The sequence below is a fragment of the Hippocampus guttulatus genome, chromosome 16, assembly GCF_054856545.1.
Source record: "Hippocampus guttulatus isolate MCC_2025c chromosome 16, RoL_Hgut_1.0, whole genome shotgun sequence".
Classification (NCBI taxonomy): Eukaryota; Metazoa; Chordata; class Actinopteri; order Syngnathiformes; family Syngnathidae; genus Hippocampus; species Hippocampus guttulatus.
This window is the reverse complement of record NC_141276.1, coordinates 6,891,371-6,919,247: the sequence shown is the minus strand read 5'-3', so window position 1 is coordinate 6,919,247 and position 27,877 is coordinate 6,891,371. Positions and strand designations below refer to the sequence as shown.

Below are 27,877 nucleotides of genomic sequence, written 5' to 3'. Positions count from 1 at the left end.
CTCTGGCGCAACGACAACAACACAACGCGTGGCCCCCGGCGAGATGAAACGTGACAAATATTGAATGACGCGTGTTGAGATTCCGCGTAGACTGAGTCATCTGGCTAGCGATTCACAGGAATTTCTCTGGGATTTACTGCTACGAAATGGTTGAACCAGTGGCATCCAGACAGTGTGCAAACTAAAATCGTGAGTACATTCAAAGTACGTCATTACTATATGTTTGTGTAAAGTGCAATATGATCAAGTCTTGTTTTTCTCATTGAAAAAAACCCCACACTACTCTGTTGTTGTTGTGGTGGCTAGAACGGATTAATGTCATCTCAATTTCATTTTAATCTGTAATAATGGTGGTCATGGAATGAATTAAGTTCTAAAGTCCCCGCTGTGGTGCTTCCCATTTTGTCCCAATTACATAATCAATCAGGCAAAGGACTGGATGAGAAGTTCCACCGCTTTCTTCAACTTGATCCGTCCCATCATTCCTTGAAATAACAAGTGTCACTCTCTAGCTCCACTTGTACTGCGTGCATGTGAAGGTTTGCCACCGAATACTCGCAGCAACTGGCATTTAAGATGTACGCCACATGTTATTTCATCAAACGCCTGTGTTTTCCTTCACTCGTCCAAAACACAGCCTCGAGATGCAGATGATATGTTTCCATCAGAAACTTGTAAAATAGGCCTTGGCAAGGATCTCTCCACGCACTCCTTGAGGAGGCCAAAAACAGTAAGCAAGAAGTATTATTTTTGGTCAGTTTCATTCTGGTTAATGGAAACACATCTTTTGTGAGTCAAGTCTTCATGCAGGCTTGAATGTTTGTATGATTTTTTCTTGAAGCTGTGAGCAAGATTTTAATGCAGCCTCACTTCATTCCTAGACCTCCGCCCGGCACACTAACGCATGTGCACGGCAGAACGGCAGGCCTGCTTACATTACAACCATGATTTATTTATGATGGTGGATTGGCATATTGTCAAAAAAACCCGAAATGTTACCGGTTTGATGTTGTGTTTTTGGGAATGTACAATCTTGAGCTTTTTTTTTTTTTTTTTAATGTCTCGTTACCAATACACGTCCATTCAATTTCACCTCGATTGATGAAACAGGCGTCAGGGACTACATTTTTCTAACTGACCAGGTGACTTCTACGGACTTGTTAGGCAGCTCGAAAATGCTTATTTTTTGGGGAGGATTCATATTCTTGGGGGGGGGGGGGGGGTGAGGAAGCAGTAAATTTACAAACCAATTGCTTATTAACACTTTGGGAGTAGGCACTCTCTGTTCCTTTTAATTGTACCACATAGTTGCTTTGAGCAGGTTTACAGATAGCGTTCATGCCCCTGGGGGAGGTTACAAATATATAATGATAGCTTTTCTTCCTGCATGCCCCAGTGGAAATAATCATCCTGATTTTATTACAGAGCCTCACACTGCCAAATCTCTCGACATAAAATGAGGGGTTACTCAAAAATAATCAAAGTTGTGTCTCCAATGTCACACGGGGTGGTCTGTTGTGTTTGTTTCATCGCGAAATACATCGGGCGGGGGAATGTTGTAGTTATAAGCTCCGATCCCATCATCACTATGTGTGATTAATCTGGCAACGAGGGAATAATAAACAGCATTGCTCTTGAATGAAAGCCAAGATTATGGTGAGAAAACAAAAGCTTCCCTGTGCGAGAAAGGCCCAAGAACGTCTCGGAAGGAGCTCATACTCACTCCCTGGACTAAACGCTTATCTGATCCCCCAAGGCCACGCGAAGCCCGTTTTCATTTATTCAGTCTTTCTCAAACTAAAATGCTAAAGCCTTCTTTTCCAACTCAGCTTTGGTCATGGGAGAGGATTTTTTTTAAGAAGCAAGATACAACACCTTTTTTTTCAACAACAGTGACATAATAAATTGCACCTTGACCTAAAAGTTAACTTTACGGTTCATACTGAGTGAAGAAGGGGCATATTCGGGACCCCATTAAATGCATTTTCACCAGGATTCACACGCCTCCATAAATTTTCTGTCACAAAGTCCACTGAATGGGTGGAAAAATGAAAACTTCATTCAGCCTGTTCACTGAATGTGGTGTTGAAGCTTGTATTTCCAGGCAGAAAGATGTTTGTGGTGAGGAAGGCTGGAGCCTGCGCAGCTGATAAGAGAGCACAAGAACAATGGAACAGAGGCTAAAAAGGGGCCCAGAAAGGGCTGGCTGAAAGGCTCACACAGCAGAGCCTGGGTGGGAGGCACACCTCTGCGTGCATGCTGACTCGACCATTCGGAAAAGTGCACAACAGTTCTTTTGTTTGTGCATCATCCCAACCTGTGTTAAAAAGTGCGACGCTGAACATAAACCCAAATTGAATACGAGGTCACGAGGCAGGAAACAGGTGGTGGAGGACAGGAGAGCATGAAGGTGGAGGGGTTGCAGGTGGGCAGAGGGGTTCATAGGCAGAGGAGACCAGATGGAAGCAATAAAATAGCCAAGACAAATACGTCGGATTTACTGCTAATCTGTGCCCTAAAGGTCACCCATTTTGGCCAGTGTGTGTGTCCTGGTGAAAATCTTTTTATGGGTCTGCTAACGCAGTAGGTTTATGATAGTTGTACATTTTTCATACGACAGTGCACCCTCGTTTTTTGCGGGGGTTACGTTCCAAAAATATTCCGCGACAGGTTAATCCGTGAAGTAGTCAGCTTCATTTTTTTTTATAGTTATACTGTACTATAAAATGAAACCAAATATCAAAACCTGTTTTGGTTGCAAACGTAAATTTGGCAAGCTGTCCAGTGATGGGCCGCGGAGATTGTTGACATTGGTCTACAGTTTCATCGCTAATCAGGATACAGAACACAATACACTGTAAAAAAAATGCCTCAAAAAATCCGTAAATTCATTTTTAATGACATTTCAAGAGCAGGTTTGTTAGGTTTTGTTTTTGTTGTTGTTTTGAAAATGCTTTTTTTTTAAGTTTCAGGATTTTTAGTTTTAGTTTTAGTTTTTAAAAACATTGAGTATTTGTGGAGTGCAAGATTTAAAAAAAAGACACTCAATGTAATAAAGACAATTATGGTCATTTCAAGGATTTACAAACAAAAAGAGAGTAGAAGGGTCTGTTTGCAGCTTCATTTTTTTAATTGTCCATTTTGAAACTTCATATCCTGGATTTTATCCAACGTGTGAGGAAAGCATTGACAAACATCCTGGTGACATTTTGTGAACTGTAGAGCATACCATACAACTCGAACTCTAGTGGATTGATTAAATGGAAAAAATATGAATAATTTTGGACCTGGATCTTTCAGAAAAAATGTATTAAAAAAAATAATGACAATTCCTTTCCAATGGTGCATGCAGAACTGACAGAGAATAGAATGACACATGTGGACTTGATAAGCGCCTATTTTATTGATCTTTATTTTCAATATTGAAATTGTATGTTGTTTTGTTTCATCGAGTTTCCATTTTGTCATCGGGACATCACTCACTAGGCTGTCCTTTGGCCAATAAGCTACCTGCTTTCGCTTACATTCGCCCCACTGTGCCACTGTTCCATCGGTTGTCTGCCTCACCATGTTCATGCATTGAAGATAACGTACAGTGCTTCACAAATTCCTGAAAGCGCGATTAGGGCTCCACCGGACTAGCGTGTTACCTTGTACGAGATGTGAAACATGTGGTCCCGTTCTGCGGTTTGGCATCTGTATTTGCCTCTCTGGTAAGCATCGGGTGCACCGCAAGGGTGTGGAAAGATAAATTTCAGAGAAAATGCGGTTCTGAGCCAGATCTGGTGGCACGTCGACAACATCGACCACGACCACAATAAAAAAAGTTCTGATCACAGTACATGTGGGCCGCATATGTAGCGCAGCAAAAACCTTTTTTTTTTTTTTTTTTGGTTACGTCTGAGTTTGATATTAATAAGGTTTTATCAAAGTTAGTAATATGAAGAAGTCATTGGTTTCATACTAACCATTAATGAGTTATGAGTCATTTATTTTATATTATCCAGTGTTGATAAACATCTAATTTTGGCCTTGAGATTTTGGCTAGGCTAATGTCAGCTAACCAACTTGGCGTATAAAGCTTAGGTGGCAAATAAAGGCATACAGAAGGTAAAGCAGAAGCACAAAACAGACTTTTTTGGTGGTCGGGTTCCGTTTTATTAGCGAACAATTGCAGGGGCTATTTATGTTGTTCAAAAAAATAAAATACCTCAGTTGTGAGAGATATTGTCATGTCTGTGTATTTGATTTTGTTTCAGCTCCAGCTGGGGTGAAGCCTGGATCCTTGTTTTGGGGGGGGGGGGGGGTCGTTTGTTTTAAATCACCGGCAGTTTTTCGGCTTGGTCGCTATTACTTTACCACATATTGAGACCTTTGAGTTGTTCTGTATGAGGGTTTACATTTGCGTCAGTAGCTTTTAGCAGAATGAGAGAAGGCAGACCTGCTCTGCTTCCTGAAAGGAAAAAACAAGACAAAGACATGACACTGGAGGGTTGATCTGTGCTTTTTCATCTTTCTTCCTCCGAACCTGTAAGGTGTTTGTTTTTTTTTTTTTTTTTTTTTTAAATGTCAGCTGAAGAAGAAGAAGCCAAGTTTCCTGGCTGTAAACTCAATGAGGCCCAGAGGTCACAGGGATCCATCAGATACATGATGCATGTCCTGTTTATTGCCCAGAAAGATCGTTGACATTTTCCCCCCCTGCTGTCTTCCGCTCCCTTGAACAAGCGCAGGTTCCCCAATTCAATTCTCCACACTCAGGAGGCCTGCAGTCTTTCCCAGCATTCTCAGAACTTGGGCGCACACATCATCATGAGTCCAGGAGCTCTTTGTTCTCCTTCAAAGGCTTCCTCGTACTTCCTTTCTTTTGAGGACATTCACCCATCGGTCACAACATTTGGGGCACCTGCACAATGTTCAGTTCTCCTTGGTTATTTCTACGTTTTGAAACCTACATTGTGCTACAACCCTTTATGTGGCTACATGTTAATCACCAGTGTGATAACCTGACCTTTGACATCCAAGTTGTTCTCATAAAAGTAGTCGTTCTACACAAAGGACGAAAAATACATGCCATGCCTGAGTATTGCTGTATGTCTACATGTGTTGGTCCACCTTTTTTGTTCAAACACTGCCACATAGGCTCTATTTGTCAGAACATGTTAGCATTAAGCTAGCGGACCAGGCAGTGATTAACTACTCACTAGCCAGTGAGACTTGTACAGTGCATTCAAACATGCACAAACTTACTTCTCATGATGACCTCAGCAGTTGTGCTCCGTCACGGAACAAGCATTGCACAAAATAGTCATTGTTTTTCCTTTCTCTTTCACATCCATTCAAAAAAAGGGTTAGGGTGTTAGTGGAGTTTGGAAGGCTAGCTTTTTTTTTCCTTACTGGAAGGCGTTAGAGGAAGTTCAGCAGAAGCATACTGTATTTAATCTGACACAGGGCAAGCAAGAAGACTTTTAACGAGATAAAGCTCCGGGTTGGGGGTAGGGGGGGAGAGAGTGAGTTTCTGTTGAAAGTCACTCTCTGATGTTGATTAAAGACGATGGGTATCATGAAAAAGTAATGAGCTTGTTCACTACCCGGCCGTCCTTGAACTAGCGCGTGAGCTTACTTGAAAAAAATAAAAATAAAAAAATGGTGGAGCTGGAAAACATCAGCTGACTGAAGGTGTTTGTTGGCCCCTCTCTCTTATACTGATCACCTCTGTTTCCAGACTAAACAAGGTCCTTTTTTTCAGATAGAGCATTTATATGGAGGCTGCCATGCAAATGCAGGGCATATACACAGACCTGTACATACACAAACATGCCCAGGCTGCTGCGGACTCGCTAGAGCACAGCGTGCTGACAGCCAAGCGCTTTTTTTTTTTTCTTCAAGGGCGGCTTGACTGCAACATCAAACAAGAGCAAAAAAAAAAAGAAAAAAAAAAGAGAGGCACTCTGTCCAATGTGTCTGCTGCAGGTGTGGAGCGATGAGGCATTTGGAAAGCTTGCACTTTTCTCCCAACCGTCAGATTTACTGTCAATGCAATGTTGAAAGGAAGTACAAAAACTAAGTAAAGCCCCCCCCAAAAAAAAAGGTACTAGATGGGTCTGATCCGGTGAAGCCGGCATGCATTCATCCACATTCACCAACCGTATTACGTTCATCTGACTATCTAATGAGTGCCATAAAATCACAACATTGTATACCTTCTCAAATTAGTGAGTCATCAACCAATCCGAGCAGAAGATAATTAAGCGGTCCGTAAAGTTTGTTGGTCACTCTTCAAAGCAAAGTGGCAATGCGGCTGTCAACAGTTCCACATCGTATGCCAAGAATGTGACAAATGTTCACTGTGTGACGCATGATGGATGACGCCGCTTTCCCAACTTTCATAAATTTTGTGATGGCACTGAATAAAGGCTTGGACATTTCCAGCAAGTCCTTTTGGGATTGTTTTCCATTTAAAAAAAAAAAAAAAAAAAAAAAGATCAATCACAGGCTAAGGAACTTTGACCACGTACAATTTACCAGAAATATATGACCACACAAGTGTTCCATGAAAAAAAAAAAGCAGCCCTCATGAAGACGATAATCCATTGTTTTTGTTAAAATATTTGTAATGGGCTGGGAAAAATTGTCTTCGTGTTCTGTAGTCCGTTTGGCCAAGTTCAAAAGCTCCGTCAAAAAAGAAAAGACTAGATGAGTCTGATGTGATGTATCTGGATGCATTTACACACTAGCCAATTTAAACATGAGGTGTAAACATGTACTTTCTTGCGAGATCCATTAAAATTAATTTTGGTTCAAGAATAAAAGACAAACAAAAGAAAACCTGTAAAGAAAAAAGCTAAAAAAAAACCATTTCTGGCATAACAATGGGTACACATCATCAAATTCATTGTCAATAAAGAATGAAAAGGACAAGTACAAAAAGTCACTTCAGGAAAAGCAAGACTAGACAGGTCTGAACTATGTAATTGGATCCATCAAATTCACTGTTGGTAAAGAATGAAAGGCTATGTACAAACTCTTAAAAAAAAAAAAAACACAAAACAAAACCAGACATGTCTGACGATGTAGCTGCATGTATTTACATCGACTGATCCATCAAAATCACTGTCGTTAGAGCCAATAATAGAAAACTCAGTCTTGAAAAAAAAAAAAACAAGACCAGACAGGTCTGATATGTTATATGATCATATATTATGCGTGATGTCATTTCAGCCCCCAGTCTGGAGACGGGAGTCCTTCTCCAGGGGTCCGGCATGGAGCGGCCAAAGAAACGTTCCCGCTTCCTGCTGTCTGCAGCCGGCGAGCTTTATGAACTCTGAGGTCAGTGGGAGGGGAAGGTGACCGGAGGGTCCGAGCCAAAGACGGATCGGGGGTGGGGGGGGGGGGGCAGAGAAGCCGGAGCGTTATGAAAGGCCCAAGAACACAGCTGTGTGTGGTTAGCCTCCCACTGTTTGAGTCCATCCACCAAAACAGCCCGCTAATCCCTCTTAGATCTGCACGTCGGCGCCCGGATGGCATCCATGCACCGGGGAACCACACGGTGGAATAATCTTGGTTCATGTTCGTTGCAGAATAAATCTGGTGGTAGGCGAAAGGCTTGTTTTTGTGTAACCGTAAAAGAGTAGAGCTAACATTCGGCGATGCAGAAGGTTAAAACTGGTTTTTGGTTATCACGCCTTGTGGTCAGGCACTGCTGATCTCACAAGGCGATGCTTTCATAATTTCAAGTCGGACGAGGCAGTACCAATACGAGGCGGCAAATACTGGACTTCCATCCATCCATTTTCCGATCCGCTTATCCTCACAAAGGTCGCGGGGGGTGCTGGAGCCCATCCCAGCCGTCTTTGGGCAGTAGGCGTGGGACACCCTGAACCGGTTGCCAGCCATTCTCAGGGCATACAGAGACGAACGACCATCCGCGCTCACACTCACACCTCGGGACAATTTGGAGTGTTCAATCTGCTTGCCATGCATGTTATTGGAATGTGGGGGGAAACCGGAGTACCCGGAGAAAACCCACACAGGCCTGGGGAGAACATGCAAACTCCACACAGGGAGGCCGGACGGTGCTGGAATTGAACCTCTGCACTGTGAGGTTGACGTGCTAACCACTCCAGACAGTACAAAAGGTCTCAAATTCACCTCGATTCAGCAGTTTGTGACGGGTTGCTTGACGATCGGCTTTGTTGGCGGGTCTGACGAAAACATTGTAACTATGAATTCCTGAAAAATAATTGTATTACATAAGATAAGAACATGACAGTAGAGCATGGCAGTCCCCTGATACCATTTTAACCCTTTGAGGGACAGCTAATCATGTTATCAGGTTACAGGGTGCATGAAAGGGTTCAAATAGCACGTTTTTCTTTTCTGGCCCCAGCGCAACTGGAAGAGGCGGGTTCGAGGTAGGTTTTCTTGTTAATGCTCAACCAGTGGCGCCACCTAAACATTTAATCAATGCAATCGTCACATGAAACAAAAGGAAAGACCTGAAAAGAATTGAGAAGGTCACTTTTAGGTCGTATCATGAAGTGAAGGCAAATGTGAAAATATGCCTGAGCATGGCGAAGTGCGTGCAGCGTTACTGCGCCAAAAGCGCACCAAAACTTCCTTCATGGGTCTATTAGGGAGGATTTGTGGTCGAACTGGGAAGGCACCACCCGGTGAAGCCCACAAGGACACAAAACATCCGTGCGTGACCTTTAGTGTCCACGGTAGTAGGGAATGAACAGTCTTTGAGAAGTAACACACTGAGGTGCTGTCATGCTGTGAAAGTGCTTTGTGGCGCTGGAGGCCCTTTCCTGCATCAAAGACATTCTGAAATCACAGGAGGCAAAATAATGTTACCCAGTGTCAACAAGCAACATTTCGAAGAAGAAGGGGAAGGTGAGGGGGGGGGGGCAAGATCTTTGGCTCTAAAGACTAGCGTCATGACTCAAAGCCCACAAGCAGCAGCGCATACAAATGGAAACAATGCACCCTGACCTAAATCCCGTTGAAAATATTTGGGGAAATCTGGGAGGGGAAAAAAAAAAAAGAAGACTTGTAGCTCTTCAGCATGGAAAGAGTTGACTGTTTGGCAAGAAGCTTCTAGATGGTTACAATAATTGCTCATGGGGGCTTCTGCTGTTGTTTAAGCACTTGGCATTCCTCAGGGCCACAAACTCTCACTGTGACTTAACTGAAAATAACGTAGTATTTTTTTTTTCAACGATGCAAACGCCGTAACCCCATAAGTGGATTAGGTACAAGAGGATTTGGCAACTACTGACCCCGGCCGGGGCCCAGACTACTGGGCGGCTTTGACCAAAGACAACAGCTGACCAAGACTGTAGCTTTTACCTTGTGTGAGATGTTTCATGTCCGATTACACCAAAAAATACTTTCTTGGAATTAAATAATGGTGCTGGATGCATGTTTTTGTGCCTCCAGCACATTTCAGCAAGCATGGCATCGCCTCTTTGAATCTGCCCGCCACCAGCTGATCTTGTCCTCGTCACTTATTTCAGGAATTCAATTCAACTATGCAGGCCTCTCTGTGTAACCACATACAACATATAATATTTTAATTTTATGGGGATGTGGTTTTACATAAGTGATATAAGTCTTGGGGAAAATTTTCAACTTAGAAAAATATTTTATATCTTCTGGATCAGAAGAGATTTTTTTTTTTTTTTTTTTTTGTATAAAGGTTCTATGGACACTTTTGAAATTGAATATGAGCAAAGAAAACCCCACGGGGCAGAGAGCGGACCTCTGAGGTCTACCGTAGTTATCGCCATGACAATTGTGAGCGAGTGGTGATGTTTCATAACCAAAATCCTACCCTCTTTCAGCGAATGACTTGATTTCGCATTCAAGCAGGGCAAGGATCAAGAGTAAATGTCCAGGAAATTGACTTGAGTCCAGTTCTCTGAAATCATGGGAAGGTTTTACAACCTTTTATTAATCAGCTCTCTTCAAAGTGCTCCAACATTGTTTGGGGAAAATTGCAGAAATGATCACCCTTCATTACGGTACTTTGAATTCACTTTTGGATTTAATATGTAACCTCGTACTACTTATTTGAGGGTAAACAGGGAAAGAGGTTGTTGGTCAAGATAAAAGATACTTCACAGATATTCATAGCGTCGCGCTGTAGAAGCATAGAAGTTAATGGATCTTTCTGGGGGAATGATACAGATCAGAGGGGGAATATTAAATTTCATCATCAAAACTCTCTCCAAAACATCAGATAAGAAGACATCATCTTATTTATTGTTGATCCTCGCTGTAAGGCCTGTTTTTTGTTTTTCCACAACATCAGACATACAGTTATGTCCCAGACCACAAGACATACAATCAACAGTGCATATGCTACCACAAAAACATTTTTACCACAAGGGAAGTCTTTTTCCTGGAACCAGCCCCCCCCCCCCTTTAAAAAGGTGAAAGGGTAACTGTGTATACAGCTTGTTTTTGTTCTTGTGCTCGCTCATGTGATATCTGGCATCTTATTGTATAGCAAGATCATGTCTCAAAATGTAACCTACTTCAATTCCCGTCCCGATGCAACGCCAACCGTTTCCAACGGTCAGTCTAACTCAATAATAACTGATTCTTTTTAGCCGGAATCTGACATGTCCCGGGGCCAGGCACTGAACATTGGTGTCTGGTGCCTAAACGCACCGTAATCTCCATCACAGACTTAATGAGCTTAGTGTGCAACCCCCCCCCCCCCCCCCCCCCCGGCCTCTGAGCTTAAAGGCATGTGCGGGGCATACGGCACACAAGCACGGTGGTGTGCTCCACTGCCTCGTCTTAGTGGCCACATCTGTGCTACCCTTGTTATTAAAAAGTCACAAGTCACAACGATGCGAGTCTGCTGATTTGGTTGGCAAGCATCCATGACTTTCTTCCGGAATCAGCTCAGAGGTGCTAATCTGACAAGACCGGCCTCAAGTGCATCGCGGCCACAAACGCATCAGTCTAGTCGTTAGGACTCGCTTTACGTGTCGCTGACCATCTGGTGCAAAAGTAATTACACAAACACCTGACGTGCATCTTGGGGCAGACGGAGCATAGATTTCCATTTGTAAACAAGCTAGCGTGTCGTCATGCGGCCTTAAAAGTTTGTAAGCCACACCTTGCTGCGCTGCTAAGCCGTCTAAAAATAGGGACAGATTTTTAGTGCTGGATATGCGGCTCAAGTGTGATTTTTGTCCTCAAGACATGTTAACATTAACAAGCTGGTCTCCTCGCCAGCTTCGATCCATTTTCTATACTCCTTATCTGAATCGATTTTACAATAAACTGCGATGACAAACCCGAGTGATTTATCAGTTAGGAATGAAGCTCGGTATGTTGATTATTTCTTATCGTCGACTCTTTACTCACAAACTGATGACACGGCGTCACCGAGATAAGCCTTGTACTGTCTTGCTCATCACATTACTGTGAGTTTAATCACCGTTCAATGAGATAAACACCTGGCTGCCTTACAGCGAGTGTCACGCGAGCTCACCCTAAAACCCACGGCGACACATAAAGCAGTTCCATCAATCCTCCCGATAAGAAGATTGGCGAATTAAAGCTTCAGCATCCTCCAACCTTAAAACAAATAGGTTGTGAATGATGGCAGGTTTGTCGTTACGACCGAGAGAGATCATGAAGATAATTCGGCAGATTCTTCACCATCAGCTATACACAATGTCGCAATCCTTTTGTGTGTGTGTGTGCGTACATGTGTGTGTGGCAACCAGTTCAGCGTGTCATAAATAAACTCCCTTTAGCCAAAAGTGTCCCTCTCTCCATAAATTTCGTGTACAATGCATGAATTGAAGGATTCATGCATGAGGAGGAGCCACTTGGTTCAGTTCCCCTTCTGGCAACAGAGTATCTGAAACACAAACCTTTATTGTTAATAAAAACTTCCGATATATAGTACACTGATTAAAATAAAACAAATTTGCCTTTGTCATGTTTTTTAATAAATTATGAAGTTACTTTTATGGACACCCTGCATAGAGAGAGAGAGAGACAGAGAGAGAGAGAGAGAGAGAAAGAATGGGGATGCGGAACCGCGAATGAAAGGGGGTCCAATGTACTTTTTTCAGCAAGAGTATACTGTATTTGTGTGTGCACGCGCGTTCGTGCGTGTGTACGAGGACTGCGTCTGCGGTTCCACTTCGGTCTCCTCATAAGAGCCCAATCAGAACGGAGGCCGTCCTCCCGTGGCTAGCGAGCGGAGATGAAGGGAGGTGGGCGGGGGGCGGCTGGTGGACTGTGGGGGAGGGTCACGTGTGTACACATTGTAACGCTCGTAGCTTCTCCAGCGGACCGCCCCCTTTTTTTACAGAACAAGCCTCGTCCCCAAAAGTTGATACGAGTCGAGGGCTACGAATGGAGTCCAGCGGTGGTTGTTGTTCTCTTTTCTAAGGAATTAAAAAGAACGCCGGTCGTGTTTTTTTTCTCCTCCAAATGAAGCGACTGAGAAATGCCTGTGGAAATGCTACATCCTGACCCGATGCCTCCGTAGGTTGCGCCGTTCGGGAGCCAAGTCTCAAACGTCTCTGGTGAGGGGATGGGGGGGGGCTTTCCCTTTTCCACTTTGTGATGTTTTTGCCTCCAAAGTTCCCCCCACACACAAAAAAAGTGCGAAAATCTTTAGTTTGGCAGTGTTTTAGACGCGAGAACTAGTAGTGGGGAACGTTTGAAAATTGCTGACTAAACCGTGACAGCTAGCCAGAATTTGATCAGTGGCGTCAAGTGCGATGGAGGTCACCGCAGTGTTCTGTTTGTTTTCGTTCCGTGTTCGTAATAGCGTACAATATCTTTACCATTTTAAAAACTACATTATTTGACCGTTTCTATTCTGAGCGAGTTTTAAGAGTTTCATTGTGTGTTATGAAGATAGCTTAAAAGTACCGCGGACCTTTTATGACATTTGAACGGTGTCATCAAACTTAAATAGTCATCCTATAATTGTTATACACCGTGTTTGTTAAAAAAATCTAATGCTAATGCTCAGTTTTGAATGATACTTTAGAAATGGTCATAATCATATGTTTACACTAGCCCAGTTGTGTTTTATATATGTACTATATTTTGGTTACAGTATTTAGTTAGACTCAAATTGGCAGCTTTTTTCATGTCTGTTGCACTCGGTGTTGTAGTTTGCATGTCTTTTACGTTCAGTGTATGCAACCGATATGTTGATGCCAGGGCAATCAATATATTGTGTAGCTTAGTTATTCCAGTTGGGTCCTGAGTTGTCAAACCTTGATGTGAAGTCTCAAAATATTAGAAACAGCTCCAAATTAATCATGAAAACATCCCGATATATTTGCAATTGCAGAATAGAATGTATAGGTGTACCTAATTGTGTGGCCCATGAGCACATTTCCTGCGTCAAGTTCCTCCTCTTCATCCCTGTAACGCAGGGGTCTCAAACTCATTTTATGCTGGGGACTGCTGGAGATAGAGTCTGATTGTCTTTTTTTTAATCAAGTATTTAAAAAAAAGACAACTAATCCAATCTTCTCATTCTTTATTAATAACAGTTCAGAACATTAAGAGTTCTTCAGGAGTTGAACAAGATTGGTGACCTGTTCTTGTCTATCATCTCCCTGCTACTTTGCATGCTTCTCAACGTCTTGTTGCGTACTGATGTCTGATTTCTTGAGGACCCTAACATTGCCTCCTGTTTTTCTTGAAATTGGCCATTCTTCTCGACCAACCTTGCTCTTTAAAGGCAGGTTTTGTAAACCATGAGTGGGACTTCCTTATACTTGATGTCACTTAGGAATTCCTTCAAAATGAGCCTGAACTATGGTAGCCCATAAGTCATTAAAACACACACACAAACACACAAAACAGCAAAAAATAAAAAAAAGTGGGCACTGCAAAATATAATGCTGGCCGCAAATGACCCGCGAGCCTCCAGTTTGAGACCACCGTTGCAGCGCTGTTCAAACTGTGCCTAACACAACAACAACAAAAAGTCTGTATAGCATCAGTAGAAAAGTAGTAATAGTAAACATGTAGAAAAGTAGGAATAGTAAACATGTGACTGTCATTGAAAGTGAAAGCTTCAATTTGACCAAATACTTAAAGCTGTAATCTTCCTGCTCAGCACATTAAATGGCGCCTAAGATTTAAGGCCCCTCGCCACCTGCTCTTCCGGCCTGCCCGCACTTGTCGTCGTCAACTTCAACCACGTGACCAAAGGCGATGTGGGGGGGGGGGGGGGGGGGTTGTGGCTTAAGTGCGCTTAAGCCTGCTTTGTGGTGACCGCTGAACTCTGACTTCAGTTGACGGCCATGACAGTTATAACGTACCGACAGCGGAGAGAAGTCACCTGAAAGCTGTCGGAGAAACATGACACCTGATTGATGACGTGATAGTAGTTGAGGATCAATACAGCTCCTTGTGAAATTTTAGTCATTTTATTGAACTAGTCTTAAGAAAACAAACGCTTGATCAGCGCATTATTTTACAAGCCGCTCATGGCCGCAGCACAATTGACTCTCTCATTCGCTGACGCCCACGTCACTCACCAAGCCAGGCAGGCCCTGCCTGTTTCAAGCCTTACACACACAAAGTCACAAATACTACGGCGGAACATGTGTATGGTGACCTCCCTCAAAATATAAATATAAAAACATTAACAATCCACTAGAACTCTAAGAGTACTCCATTTGGCATCCTTTCCTTCAAAAGCAGTTGAACGACAGAATTCTTCATCAAGTGTTTGGCATCTGGTTTGATTCCGTTGAAGGGATTGTTTTTATTTGACATTTTTCTTAACGACAGCAGTGTTTCAGAGCGTAAAATGAAGTAAAATAAAAATACTTGGTACGATGTGCTACTTTATTGCGTGCTGTTCGTAATCTCAAAACTGCAGATGTCGGGACTGACGTAAACCAGGGAAATGGCTAACGGGATGTTATCGCAAAAATCAGTAGTACTTCCTGAGTAGTGACTCGTTTTAATCAGCGACATGCAATGCGCGATTAGCCTTGATTCAGCTGCCTCATTATTATTACACTACCAAAGTTCTTAGCGGCTTACGGAATTGGTCTGAAGAGATTTTGGGACTTTGTGATTTTTAAAAAAAAAAGTTTTTCAGAAGTAGCTTTCTGGCCGCAACGCGGTTCTTTTGCTGTAAATTATACACCCAAGACGAGTGCTGGATGTTGCAGTTTTCCTTGACTCCTGTCACCGCTACCCAGCCGCAACATTTGTGGATGTGAGTCACCTCATGTTTTTTTTGTTTTTTTTTTAATTTATGTAGTCGCCCTGCCCCACTGCCTGCAGTAAATCATGTGACATAATCTACTCATTTCTCAGAAGGATCTCAAAATTCCAGTAAACACGTCCGTACTGTCAGAATTGGGGCGTGGGGCCCGGCATGTCACACACAAAGCCGTTTGGGGGTCACTCTTACGACATCATGTTTGGTGGGGCCCCCGCCATCTGGGAAATATTTCATTCCGCCACTCCTGACGCAAAGTCGTACTAAAAGTTCAGACTGGGCTGGACAGCAGAGAACCAATGCAAAATGTCTTCCTCATGTTGTTTTTGCCAAGGCTGGAGAACGGAGTACGCTTTTAGTGTCAGTCACTACGCATAGCTGGCGGCCACTTGGAGGTGTGGCCTGAAGCCCAAAAATCGGTGTTTTGAAACATGCTTCATTCGCTGTTAAGTGCTACACCCGATTCTTTGCGGTGAAAAGAATGGCACATGATAATGAAGAAGTAGCGTTGGTGCTACATGGCATCCAGAATGGGGAAAATACAAAGAAGAAATAGAAGAAGCTAGGCTAAGTAGTATCTAACGGGGACTGCCTCACAGTTGCAAACTCTTCTCCTTGACATTTTTTTATTGTGGTGAATGATGTGCAAGACACTTTTTAAGACAACCACTTGTTCCTCTTTTTTTTTCCTGTCTGGTAGAAGCGCACGCTCCCTATTTGGCATCTCTCTGTTTTGTGTCACAGTCACAAGAGTTTGCGATTTGACTAAACTTGGCGTTGAACACACCCAGAACGGTTGTGCCATTGCAGGTTTAACTTATACGATTGTCCGCCCGACAGTTTTCCGAGGAGGAAAAAAAAAACACTCTGTCAACAACACACCGTGGTGCTGGAATAACTTTCAATCGCTAATTAAGGATGTTTAAAAAAAACAAAAACAAAACAACGACACTAGTGTGTAAAGAGAGCCTTAACTTGAAGCCCATGGCCCTTTTTTATTAGAGTTGTGACGTTCCCATGCATCTAATTATCTTACGATACCAAAGCGCCATAAGATGGCAAATCGAGAAGAATTTTCTGTTTCCTCTCAGTTATTTTTTTCCTTTTTAACTTTTGCTCATTCTATTATCGAAAACTTAAAACCTTTGTGATCCGAATGTGTTGAAGGAGCCTACTTGCCCATCTCGAATCCCGTAAATGAAAACGACGCCATACCCGTGGCCTACTAATCAACGTTACAATAACATTGCGCAATGCAGTTTGCGTTTAGGAAGCCTTCGGGGAGTGGACTATTAGCTGGCTAATTGCTGAGTGAGCTTTCAGCAAAGGAAAGTTGCTCGTAAATGATTCACCCGCTGGTGTTTGCATGTGGGCCGAGCAGCGCCGTTGTGGGTGAAAACAGACTTTTGTCGACAGTAACTGGAGACGCTCTTCCTGCTGACCCTGTTTCCAGTCCAACTGCTTTGACTCCCAGTCTCAGCCACAAGCTCATTAGAGCCAGTCGGAGTAGTAAGGAGGCAGACTGACGTCTCTGCCTCCCGTAGGCCAAAACGCGGACCCTCAGTAGTGGCTCTTGCGTAAGTAGAGGAAGAAGAATGCTTCCCCTTTTAACTGGAAATGCGAGTCATCCTTCTGAAAACAAAGCGGCTTTCCCGCACTTTGTTTTGCAGATTAGCGTACGTTTTGCCCCCTGAGTTTATGTCCTCATAATCAGTGGAAAGACGTCTTTCTAAAGAAGCCGAATCTACAAACGGCCAAATTAAGCCCTGCGAAAATAAACAAGAGCGAGCACTTTCAACAACTCTGGCTTGATCCCCGGCGCCGCTCCCGGTCATTTTCCTTGACCTCGCCTTGAACTCCCAGACGCTTGGAGTGGCCTCTTCACTGCAGCCCGCTTCACATTTTTCACTTTTTTTATGAATCTAGTCGTCGCCGCGTGTCAAGAAGATTCAAAGTGCTTTACACTCAGTCGCCAGAAATTCTTCACATCCATCAGCCCATGTTGTCAGTGCAGGATTCCTCGCAGTCTCGGCTCCCATGTCTGCATCCTAGACAACTAAGTACAGTGACACTCGGACTCATCAAATCATCGAGTCATCGGGTAAAAAAAATAAAATATAAAAAATAAAAATTGCATTATTTACACAATAACGTCCGTGTAAGGTGCAGCCAGGTATTCTTCTGTCCTCCTGCAGTGGCTATAATATTCATTCTCCTGTAGTGTCTGTGTCTTTGAGTGTGTATGGCTTTCAAAGGAGAGAACTGGGCTGGTGAGTGACATGGGTGTCGGCAAATTTGACAGTCGAGTCGGCTGGCTGTCAACTTGCTAACTTGTTAGCGGGTCTGTTTGTTGGCGGCTCGTATATGAATATGCGTCATATGTGTTTGCTTTCTTACCGTTTCTTCAATAAAGCTTTGGAAACGCTCACTCCAGAGTGAAGTAGGGCCACATTTTCAACTTTTTATTGAACCCGACTCCAGCTTCGGATGTCACCCACTCGGCCGCGTTCTTTACATGCTCTCGCACTTCACACCCTCCCACTGTGGTAAATATACCATCAGAGCCGTTGTGTTCCCAACAGCGTAATGCAGCGAACTAGTGCAAGCAGGACAATAAAAATGCCATTGTCTCAAGCCATGTGGAAAGCAGCAGGCCCTCACGTGGGAGGATACATTTTCATTTGTTCTAAAGTGTGGAAAAATGTCACATGTATGTTTTGAATCGCTGTCCCTATTGTAATCGTTTGACTTCATATGGTTTGCAGGTCCACCTGCTCCGGGGTCCAGCGATGTGGATCTGCATGGTTTACAACGAGACGGAAAGCAGCGTGGACTTCCGCCTGTGCCAGGACTTTGGCCTCATCCTGTCCGTGCTGTCCCTGGTCTATTTGCTGGTGTGCTTCCCCTTGGGCCTGTGTTACAACATGCTACTGGTGGCCGTCAACCTCTCCAACAAGGTATCCATGACCATGCCCGACGTCTACTTTGTCAACATGGCCATCGCGGGCCTGGTGCTTAACGCGGTGGTGCCCGTGGAGCTGCTGAGCTCCACCTTCACCCGCTGGCACGCGTGGGAGTACACCAACGAGGTGTACATCACGCTGCTCATCCTCTTCAACATCTCCTCGCTGGTCATCATGTACTCCACCACGCTGCTCAGTCTGGACTATTATATCGAACGCGCCCTGCCCCGTACCTACATGTCCAGCGTGTACAACACCAAGCACGTTTGCGGCTTCATCTGGGGCGGCGCCGTGCTCACCAGCTTCTCCTCGCTGCTCTTCTACGTGTGCAACCACATCTCCACCAAGATGGTGGAGTGCTCCAAGATGCAGAACAAGGAAGCGGCCGACGCTATCATGATGTTCATCGGCTACGTGGTGCCCGCCGTGGCGGTCCTGTACGCCTTCGCGCTCATCCTGCGCATCCGGAAGGAGTCCACGCCGCTGGACCAGGACTCGGCCCGCTTGGACCCTTCCATCCACCGGCTGCTGCTGGCCTCCGTGTGCGTGCAATTTGCGCTGTGGACTCCGTACTACGTGACGCTCCTGGTGCACACGGTGGCCGGCGCGCCGGGCTACGTGGGCGGCTCGCGCTACCTGCCCACCTACTATTTCCTCCGCTGCGTGTCCAAGCTGCTGGCGTTCTCCAGCAGCTTCGCCATGCCGCTCATGTACCGCCAGATGAACAAAAACTTCTCCAACAAGCTGCGGCGACTGCTGGCCAGGCTGCACTGCCGGGACCAGTCGTGTCCACACGAACGCTCCACAGTGCAGCAAGTGGTCACGTGAAGCTCCCTCGCCACATTTTCCCTCTGCGGCACTTATCTCATGTCAACCCTTTCCAGAGCCAGTATCTCGCCGCCGCCACGCCCTCGCCGCTTTGGACTGCGTTAAAGCGCGACATAGCAAACTGTGGAATTTCCTGTCCCCTTCCGGAGCGCGAGCCGACGGATCCAAGAAACCACTAAGTGCTGCCATTTTGTGTGTGTGTGTGTGTGTGGGTGTGTGTTTGCGTGTGACCAAGGGAAGCTCTCCACTAAGTCACTTTGGCCCGCATCATCAGCTCTTAGCTCCTCACCATTGCAGCGGCCTGACATCCTGGCAATGTGATCAACATGCGAATGTCACGGCACATTCGATAAACTCTTCGATATCTCGCCGCTTGGAATGCAACTACGAAATGGAGTCGTTGTGCAAGAGAAACATCAGCTAGCTATATTCTCAACGCAGTATGTATCACAAGAGACAAGCTGCTTGGCCTTTCGATGAACTCAAACTTCTTGTGGTTTTTTTTTCCTCAGCTGCCGGAATTCCATCGTTATTGTGCCAGGAAATCGCGTTAAGTTTTGGCATCGGAAATCAACGTTGGCATCGTAGAAAAAGATTTACAGGTCGTTCTGCTCCCTTCAAATGCGTAAGCACCCATCTCAAATGTAGTTTTTAAGTGTCTGTCTGTATTTGGCAACCTGGGGGGGTCAAATTTGTAGTTAGCTAGGATAGGATACGCGCAATAGAAAATGAATGTATAATATCTGTATGGTATACGGTATACTTTTTCCGCGCCAAAACTTTTTCTACAATGCCAAAAATTGTTTAAATGCCCCCCCCCCCCAAAATGAAATTGCAGTATTTTGGAACAACGCATTGTTACCTAGAAGTAGCTTCGCGATCAGGATGTTATTTCAGATTCCGTTTTGAAAAATGCCTTCATGTGTAAATAACCAGACCCCTTTGTTGTCGTTCGGGGCTCACACATAACCGCTTTACCTCATCACGCAGCAACTCATCAAATTTCCAGCAAGAATTTGGCTCCAGTGTAAGTTCCTCAGCATTTGTTCCCATTAGCATTTGCTGCCCAGGCTGCTAATTAAGAAAAGCATAGAGTTGCTGACTTTTTATTTTGAGTTGAGCACTTTTATTGTTTGATAGCGCATGTAGAGAAATGTGGCAAACTCTCCAAAGTCAAACGCAACTTGACTTTCAAGTGTAAAAAACAACTCTGGGAGATTCCGCTGTTACATCAAGACGGGAAAGTTGTTTTGAATTTGATTTGGTTTTATTCACTCGACCGGATGGCATCCAATTATAGAAACTCTAACGTGCTCTTATGAGATCCGACAGCCCCCATCAAATACACATATGTCCCATCTGTTAATCATTAGCTGCTCAAAGTCCAGTGTGGCTGTTCATACAGTACAGTACACCTGACATTTTGGCTATCGGCCATTGAGTTAAACCTGAGCTCCTTCCCAAAATTCCAACCGGATCATGAGATCTGATTACGTAATGTTGTAATATCAACGACATTTTGAACTTTTACAAATTGCTGCATGTTGGGATGAATTGATTCGAGTAGATTTTTTTTCTTCCCCCAGCATGTTTCTACACCGCCACCTGCTGGACAAACACCATCATTTGGTAATTCTGTCTGCATTTGTGATTAAGGCCCCTCGCCACCTGCTCTTCCGGCCTGACTTAGCATTGATTTCAACTTGAACAGCCTCCAAGTTCTCAGTTATATCATGCAATGTTCATACTTACATACCTCATAAGGTCCAATTGAGCCCACTTATGGCCCCCCCCCTGCTGCGTATGAGTGAATATGATGCAAAATGAATGTGTATATATTGTGAGTGAGAGAGATACTGTACTCTAGGGTGCTCTTCCAACATGTAAGGTGTTTTTATTGTACTCCCTCACCCCCCAGAGATTTATCTAGATTCTCTAAGTAATCTACTGTCATCTGAGTCAAAGACTGAATAAACCTTAAACTAACCATGAGCCCCCCTTCCTTGTGTAGCTCGGTCACTTTTTGGTACACTTGCACAATGGCATAAAAAATTTAAAAGAAAGTCACTATTTATCAATATCTTTATTATTGTGCTTTTCGCAGTGTTGATCATTAAGAATATTCAACATAATGACACCGTATTAAATTGGTGCGAGGGTCAAACCTCATGTCTAACCTGGATGGAGCTGTTGCCTAGCAACCATACAGCCCACCAAACTGAGCTAATCCTTTTATATTTGGGTCGAGAAGCCATCGATATACTGGATGACTGATTTTTATCCTAAAAGTGCGTGTGGCAGTTTTGACAATCGTTCTGCACTGATGCAACGATTTTCATCGATCACCTGACAGATTGGTATCGTTGATCTACGTTTCCAGTTCTGTCTAACGTGCTCCACCTGAATTTTACATTTACCTCTGCACAAATGAAGTCGTATGAAAAGAATGTTTCCTCTTCAATTTCACTAAGTACTGAAACCAGAAAAAAAGGTCTTAACAAGCGTCAGCCGGGGAAAAAAAATGTTACAATGACATTGCACACGTTAGACTTGTTTTTCTTGATGTTTTTCCCTAATTAAGAAGCTTCTTGCTGAGCTAAGAAGTAGCAGAGGTTCAGAAACATTTATCTAGTTGGAACATTTGCCCCGTTGGATTCACATCTTTCGTTTGGCCGGCAACTTGAGTTTACAAGAGGTCAAGATTCACAGTCTTCTCTTAACGTAAGAACAATTTTGAGTCTTTAGCAAAAGTAAAGTGTGTGTTTTCATTAACATCAAGACTATTTAGTTAGTTAGGCTAAATCCTAAAATATAATAATTTTTAAAATTTCCCACAATTACGCATATTGACTTGCTATGCGCAATTGTGCGCTCACAACCATTTCACAGGTGGACTGGACGAATCTTAGCAACAATGAAAACTTAATAAACGGTTTTAGAAAATGCTGCTAAGATTGAACATTGTTTTCTGCATTCTTAAATTGTTATCGTCAAAATCAAAGGTAATGAGTAATATTTTTTGGGGCATAACATCTGGTATTTTTTGGGGCAGTTCCACCCTCTGGAATTGGGGAGGGGGGTGCTGTTTTTATGGTTTACTGTATGTTTGAACGACTTCCGTCCATTCGAAAGACAGTCCATTTAACTCATTCACTCCCAAAGACGTTTTTAAACGTCTTTTCAGACTAGGCCCAGAATTGGCTGGTACTGAATGAGTTAAAACTGTTCCCGCCACATTGTCACTTCTACTCTTCCGTATTATATTCCTTATTCACAGAAAAGTCTCAAAGGGCTTCACGGACGAACCCACAGCTGACAAATATTAGCGACATTCCCTGGTCTAAAATGGAGGGGCGGGGGGGGGGGGGGGTGGACAATACAATCACATACCATTGAGGAACCATCTAGTGGTCAGTAATAGAATTACACCAGAATAGACGAGAATTATAATGACAGTTTTTAACTGTACAAAAACCGCCAAATAGCGGCACCAGAAAACCTGAACCCATGATGGCGGTGGCTTTACTTTACATGTGTTTTCTTAAACATCTACAATTATTTACAGTCCTTTCAGCTGTTGTGAAAACGCTACATAAATAAAGATGGAATCCTGCTCGACCTGCTTTCAAAAACATTAACAGTCCTGAATGAAAGTAGCGCCTTTTCAAAAACAAAGACTGAAAATACTTGTGACGAGTTAATTTTAGTCTTAGATGCCAGATATTCTTTTGCACCACTCCTCGTTAAGAGAAGAAACCACAACCTTCCACCCCCTTGCGGATCTTCTTTTGTTGATTTTCCCTGTTGCTAAGGACACACAAAAATGCAGTTTTAACAGATCGGCTTTTTGTGTGTGTGGTTTGTGGCTCTTGGAGATGTTGAGATGTCATCATTTGCTTCCAGATGTTAAAGTAGAGGCAGATGAGGCGGGTCGGACCGTGCCTCGCGTAGTCCTCCCACTCCTGTTACCACACAGCCTTGAACCCCACAACTCGTCCATTAAACTCAATGGACGATTTATTAGGTACACCTGGGCGGTGTATATTTATAATCAGTATAGCTGTGGCTATAGTTAAATAATTCAGAGTAGGTCTTACACCAATCTATCAATCAATATTTTTAAAAAAGTATTTTAAGTCATTTTTGCAAAGAAATCACATGTCCATTAACTCATTCACTCCCAATGACGTTTTTAAACGTCTTTTCCGACTTGGTCTAGAATTGGCTGGTGCTGAATGAGTTAATTAAGTGTTCACCATGTTAGCTGTACAATTTTACGGGGGCAATGGATAGTATGCTAACCAAATAGGGAAACAGTAACATACTCTGAATACTTTCTGGATACAATGGGGATATTCAAGTGTAGCTATGATTATTTGTTTTACTGTAGTTTGTGCTCCAGTCAGCAAACACTATTTATGCGAGAGGGCCCTCTGGTGGATTCTAAGGAGAAGTGCAGTCTTCAGTGTGCCCTGACTTCATGAACATTCACTTGTCAAGCAACCCCAAACACAGTCCAGGCACCAAATTAGATATCGGCTCATACCGTTTTCACATGTGCCTGAAGGCTAATTAGATCACAAAGTCTTTCCTGTCGTTGCGCAGTATCCACTGTCATAGATTAAGGGCCCCTACTGTAACCTGTCATAATTGAAAACAGGCCCTATTTTGTATTTACTGCATATCTGAATGTATGCCGATACCTGAAATTTAGTTGTGGATTTCTCACAATTTCTTTCTTCATCTGCTTTGTTTTCGGACAGCAGCAGGTGCTCTGACAATAACCACACAGATGAAGATGATTTTATTGTTGTGTCTGGCCACGGTGATGGCAAGTGTCCCAAGTGTTGCCGAGTAAAAATAATTTGATTGCATTCTATTTTTATTAGCGTAATTCAGTCTGCCCGGGCGCAAAGAAAGGTTCTGATCGCCCTCCACCTCTGTGAGGTAGGACGGTGTCGCTTTTCCCTACATATGATGATTTCGTCTTCAATGAAACTCATTTACGGCGTATGTATTTTCATAAACATCAAAGACATTTCGTCTCCAATGAATGTTTGTTCTTTCGTAAACATCAGAGTTCATCATCTTCCACCAAACTAGCTTCGTATAAGTTTCCGTAAACATGAACCAGTAGGAGTTATTTTAAAACCAGGACGTTTTCATATGATGGTGGAGTGGTCACACTCGCCCGATTTGTGTGTAGGCAGCGTGGTGGGATCTGTTCCTACTCAGTGACGGTGTGCATGGTTGTTCGTCTCTACTTTTGCCCTGCGACTGACTGGCAACCAGTTCAGGGTGTTGTGCGCCTGTCGACCGAAATCAACTGATCGGCTCCAACATCGCACACAAGTCAGCTGAGTGTACCACTACACCACAATTATATTTTATTCTAATTGTATTATTCCGATTTAGTCGGCATTAATGTTTCCAGGGGCAAAGATACTGTTCTGTATCTACCTGATTGATTCCGACAGGTGACCAATTATATTATATTCACATGGTATTAAAATCCATATGGACCGTAAAGGTCATTTCAAGGATGTACAGCAAATAGAGACAACTGGCAATGACACTATACACTAATGAGATCGTATCAGTATATTCTATGCATAAAAAAAATCTGTTAAAAAAAGTATCTTAGTGTAAATAGTGATGTAGATATTTCAAATCAGTCAACTTGAGCTGTTATGGGGGGAATAGAAGGGAAGATGATGAATCATGTCAAAAGTCCAAGTGACATCTTGTCCGGCCTGCCTCCTCCTCTCTCCGAAAAGGGGGTGGGGGGGTGCATACACAGCAGGTGGTGCGACAGAGGATCACGGACATGGGATTTGTTAATCTCCACTTGTCTGACTACTTGTGCACAGGATAAGGAGAACCAAATTTTGGGGACAAGTAAGTGCAATTTTGGATCCATCATTCATATGTTTGGGGGTGTGGGGGGGGGGGGTTGTTGTCTTGGAGGAACTTTTAAAGGCCCTTTGCATGGAAATTAGATCTGCAGTCATTTGAATGAAATGCAAAAAAAAAACATGATTCCGGCGACATTAGTTAGTTTTAATTTCAGCTCACTTTCCCGTCTAAATTTGTTTTCGCTGTTTGCAATTCTTTGTTTGTTGATAAGAGCGGCTATAGAAGAGCAGGTCTTATAATATGCTGATCATAACGTACTCACGTTAACTTTTGATGATTTTTTTTTTAATTATTCATCATAAGAAAACTTAACAATTTGGCATAATTTTGGGGGTCTTTACTGTCGGTCATTACAGAATGAATTTTACTTTTTATAACGTGTTGATCAGTGTTATGTGATATCTGTCCATGTTTTGTAGCTGTTTTGTCAGATACCACTGGATGAATAGGAGCTAGTGTAAGTGACTTAAAAAAAAATTATCGTGCTTGTGTGTGATGTTTGATTTGCATTTAAAACGCAATTAAAATCTTGCTGATTTTTTAAAATTTGGCACAGTATGGCGCAATGCATCGTGTTAGCAATAAAAAGTGACCTTAGCAGCGATGATGCTCTTAAGTGTCTTCTTAATAAGGATACATTGTTACATTGTTACACTACAGTTCGGCCTAGAGCATCATTTTAACTCTTAAAAGTGATTTTTATTTTTTTTTGTGTGTGTGCATGCGTGACTCTGCGCTTAACAAGTCAATACTTTTAATAAGAGTGCATTAATTTTGCAGAGAGTTTCCTCTGGTCCAGGGAAAAGCCTGCGGGCTGGGAATGTTTGTTAAAGGTCATGTTGGCCAAACAGATATCAGGATTTCTTTCTCTGGGGAGCATCTGACAACCAACGGCAGTTGACGTTAAAGTGCGCAATTAAAAAAAAAAAAAACAATGATGTAATTCTATATATCGGGCTATACGGTGTATTTAATAATCGTGGGATAGCCGGCCAAAACGTTTTTAGCTTGCCATATGGATGACGCGACAGCCAGAATTGGCCAAAAGGATTTTGAAGGCGGAATTTCAATGCATCTGCTTAAGCCCGCAGTTTGAATTTTAATGATGGCACTTATTTGTCTGCCATGTCGTGAGGACACAACAACAAAAAACAACAACAAATTTTTCAGAACAACTACTGAAATAAATCTTTGGGTCAAGACCTGAACTGAACTTAATCCAGTTTTTTTTTTTCCCACCCTCCCTCGATAACAGATTCCCGTTTGTATTGAGTTTGTTCTAATCTTCCCTTCCCTCCTTAGCTCAGGTGTCACGTCGCCGTCGTCTCCAGCCGAGGTCCGCTTAATAAAGATGGAGCGGCGGGGGGAAAGCGGCGACCAGTGACGCATCGAATCAATCGCAGGTGCGTTAAGGCCAAAAGGTGGCTTGGAAATGCTCCCGTGTTGCGTCTGGAGTCCGTCCCCCACGACTGCCAATGGAGCTTGAAGCGTTGGCTTTCCTCCGTCGGCATCCATGATCGGGTCCGCCCGGCCGAAGGGCTCCAACCATGTAGCGGTGTCTGTGTCAGGTGATCCGAAACTTTCCCCCATCAGCCACTATGGAAGTGCAGACCACCTCCCTGGTGTTGATTTACGTGAACGTCACAGTCAACGCTTCCGATGAGTTCAACTCCACCGAGAGCTCGGAGAAGTCTTACACGATCGGTCTCTTCCTGTCCTGCCTGTACACCATCCTCCTCTTCCCCATTGGATTCATCGGCAACATCCTGATCCTGGTGGTCAATCTGAACCACCGCGAGAAGATGACCATCCCCGACCTGTACTTTGTCAACCTGGCAGTGGCCGACCTGATCCTGGTGGCCGACTCGCTCATCGAGGTGTTCAACCTTAACGAGAAGTACTACGACTACGCCGTGCTGTGCACCTTCATGTCGCTCTTCCTCCAGGTCAATATGTACAGCAGCATCTTCTTCCTCACGTGGATGAGCTTCGACCGCTACGTGGCGCTGGCCGGCTCGGTGGGCTGCAGCCCGCTGAGGACCATGCGCCACGCCAAGCTCAGCTGCGGCCTCATCTGGATGGCGTCCATCCTGGCCACGCTTCTGCCCTTCACCATCGTGCAGACGCAGCACCGCGGCGAGCTCCACTTCTGCTTCGCCAACGTCTTCGAAATCCAGTGGCTGGAGGTGACCATCGGCTTCCTGGTGCCCTTCTCCGTCATCGGCCTGTGCTACTCCCTGATCGTCCGGGTCCTCATGCGGGCGCAGAAGCACCGCGGCTTGTGGCCGAGACGGCAGAAAGCTCTGCGCATGATCGTGGTCGTGGTGCTGGTCTTCTTCATCTGCTGGCTGCCCGAGAACGTCTTCATCAGCATCCAGCTGCTGCAGGGCACCGCCGACCCGACCCGCAGGACCACCGCCACGCTGTGGCACGACTACCCGCTGGCGGGGCACATCGTCAACCTGGCCGCCTTTTCCAACAGCTGTCTCAACCCCATCATCTACAGTTTTCTGGGGGAGACCTTCCGGGACAAGTTGAAGCTCTTTGTCAAACAGAAGGCCAGCTGGTCGGCCGTCGGTCTCCATTTGGGACCTTCGGTCAGGACTGATGTGTCGCAGGTATAAGGACAGAGTATGAATCAATACCTCCCACTTATGCCTCATGCATTCAGTAACCTGCTCACTGTCTGAACAAACCCCTCCCCCCCCCCAAAACAGGCTCTGTACATATTATTAATCCCATCCCCTCCATCACGTGGATTACGTTGAACATCACCCATGCGATCAATCCATTAAGAATCATTCCCGAAAATGTACAACAGCCGTTGCTTTCTGTGGGCATAAAAAGCAGGATTAAATAAGATTTAACATTCAATCATCTTTAGTGTGACACAAAATAGTGCCACCATCTAGTGGCCAAACATGGAATT

At 44.0% G+C, this 27,877-nt stretch overlaps 2 protein-coding genes across 9 annotated transcripts; both read left to right on the top strand.

The window, feature by feature from the left end:
* Window positions 1-92: 92 nt before the first annotated feature.
* Window positions 93-21,019, top strand: gpr146 (G protein-coupled receptor 146). Of its 8 annotated transcripts, XR_015103253.1 has the most exons (5): window positions 93-189; window positions 7,219-7,326; window positions 18,007-19,472; window positions 19,545-19,657; window positions 20,619-21,019. XR_015103253.1 is itself a non-coding variant. In XM_086133554.1 (3 exons), exons 2-3 carry the CDS (start codon window positions 7,315-7,317, stop codon window positions 19,030-19,032), a joined length of 1,038 nt encoding a protein of 345 aa, XP_085989680.1. In that variant the 5' UTR covers window positions 93-189; window positions 7,219-7,314; the 3' UTR covers window positions 19,033-21,019. The 8 variants fall into 8 exon arrangements, 4 of the variants coding, with proteins under 4 accessions (XP_085989680.1, XP_085989682.1, XP_085989681.1 ...); XR_015103254.1 differs by lacking the exon at window positions 19,545-19,657; XR_015103251.1 differs by having other exon boundaries at window positions 19,545-21,019.
* gper1 (G protein-coupled estrogen receptor 1) lies at window positions 18,059-27,877 on the top strand. The gene is made up of 2 exons (XM_086133558.1): window positions 18,059-18,198; window positions 26,251-27,877. Exon 2 carries the CDS (start codon window positions 26,547-26,549, stop codon window positions 27,570-27,572), a length of 1,026 nt encoding a protein of 341 aa, XP_085989684.1. The 5' UTR covers window positions 18,059-18,198; window positions 26,251-26,546; the 3' UTR covers window positions 27,573-27,877.

What these genes read in the sequence shown, in the direction of transcription:
- gper1 (XM_086133558.1), top strand. Translation starts at nt 26,547, where the DNA reads ATGGAAGTGCAGACCACCTCCCTGGTGTTGATTTACGTGAACGTCACA.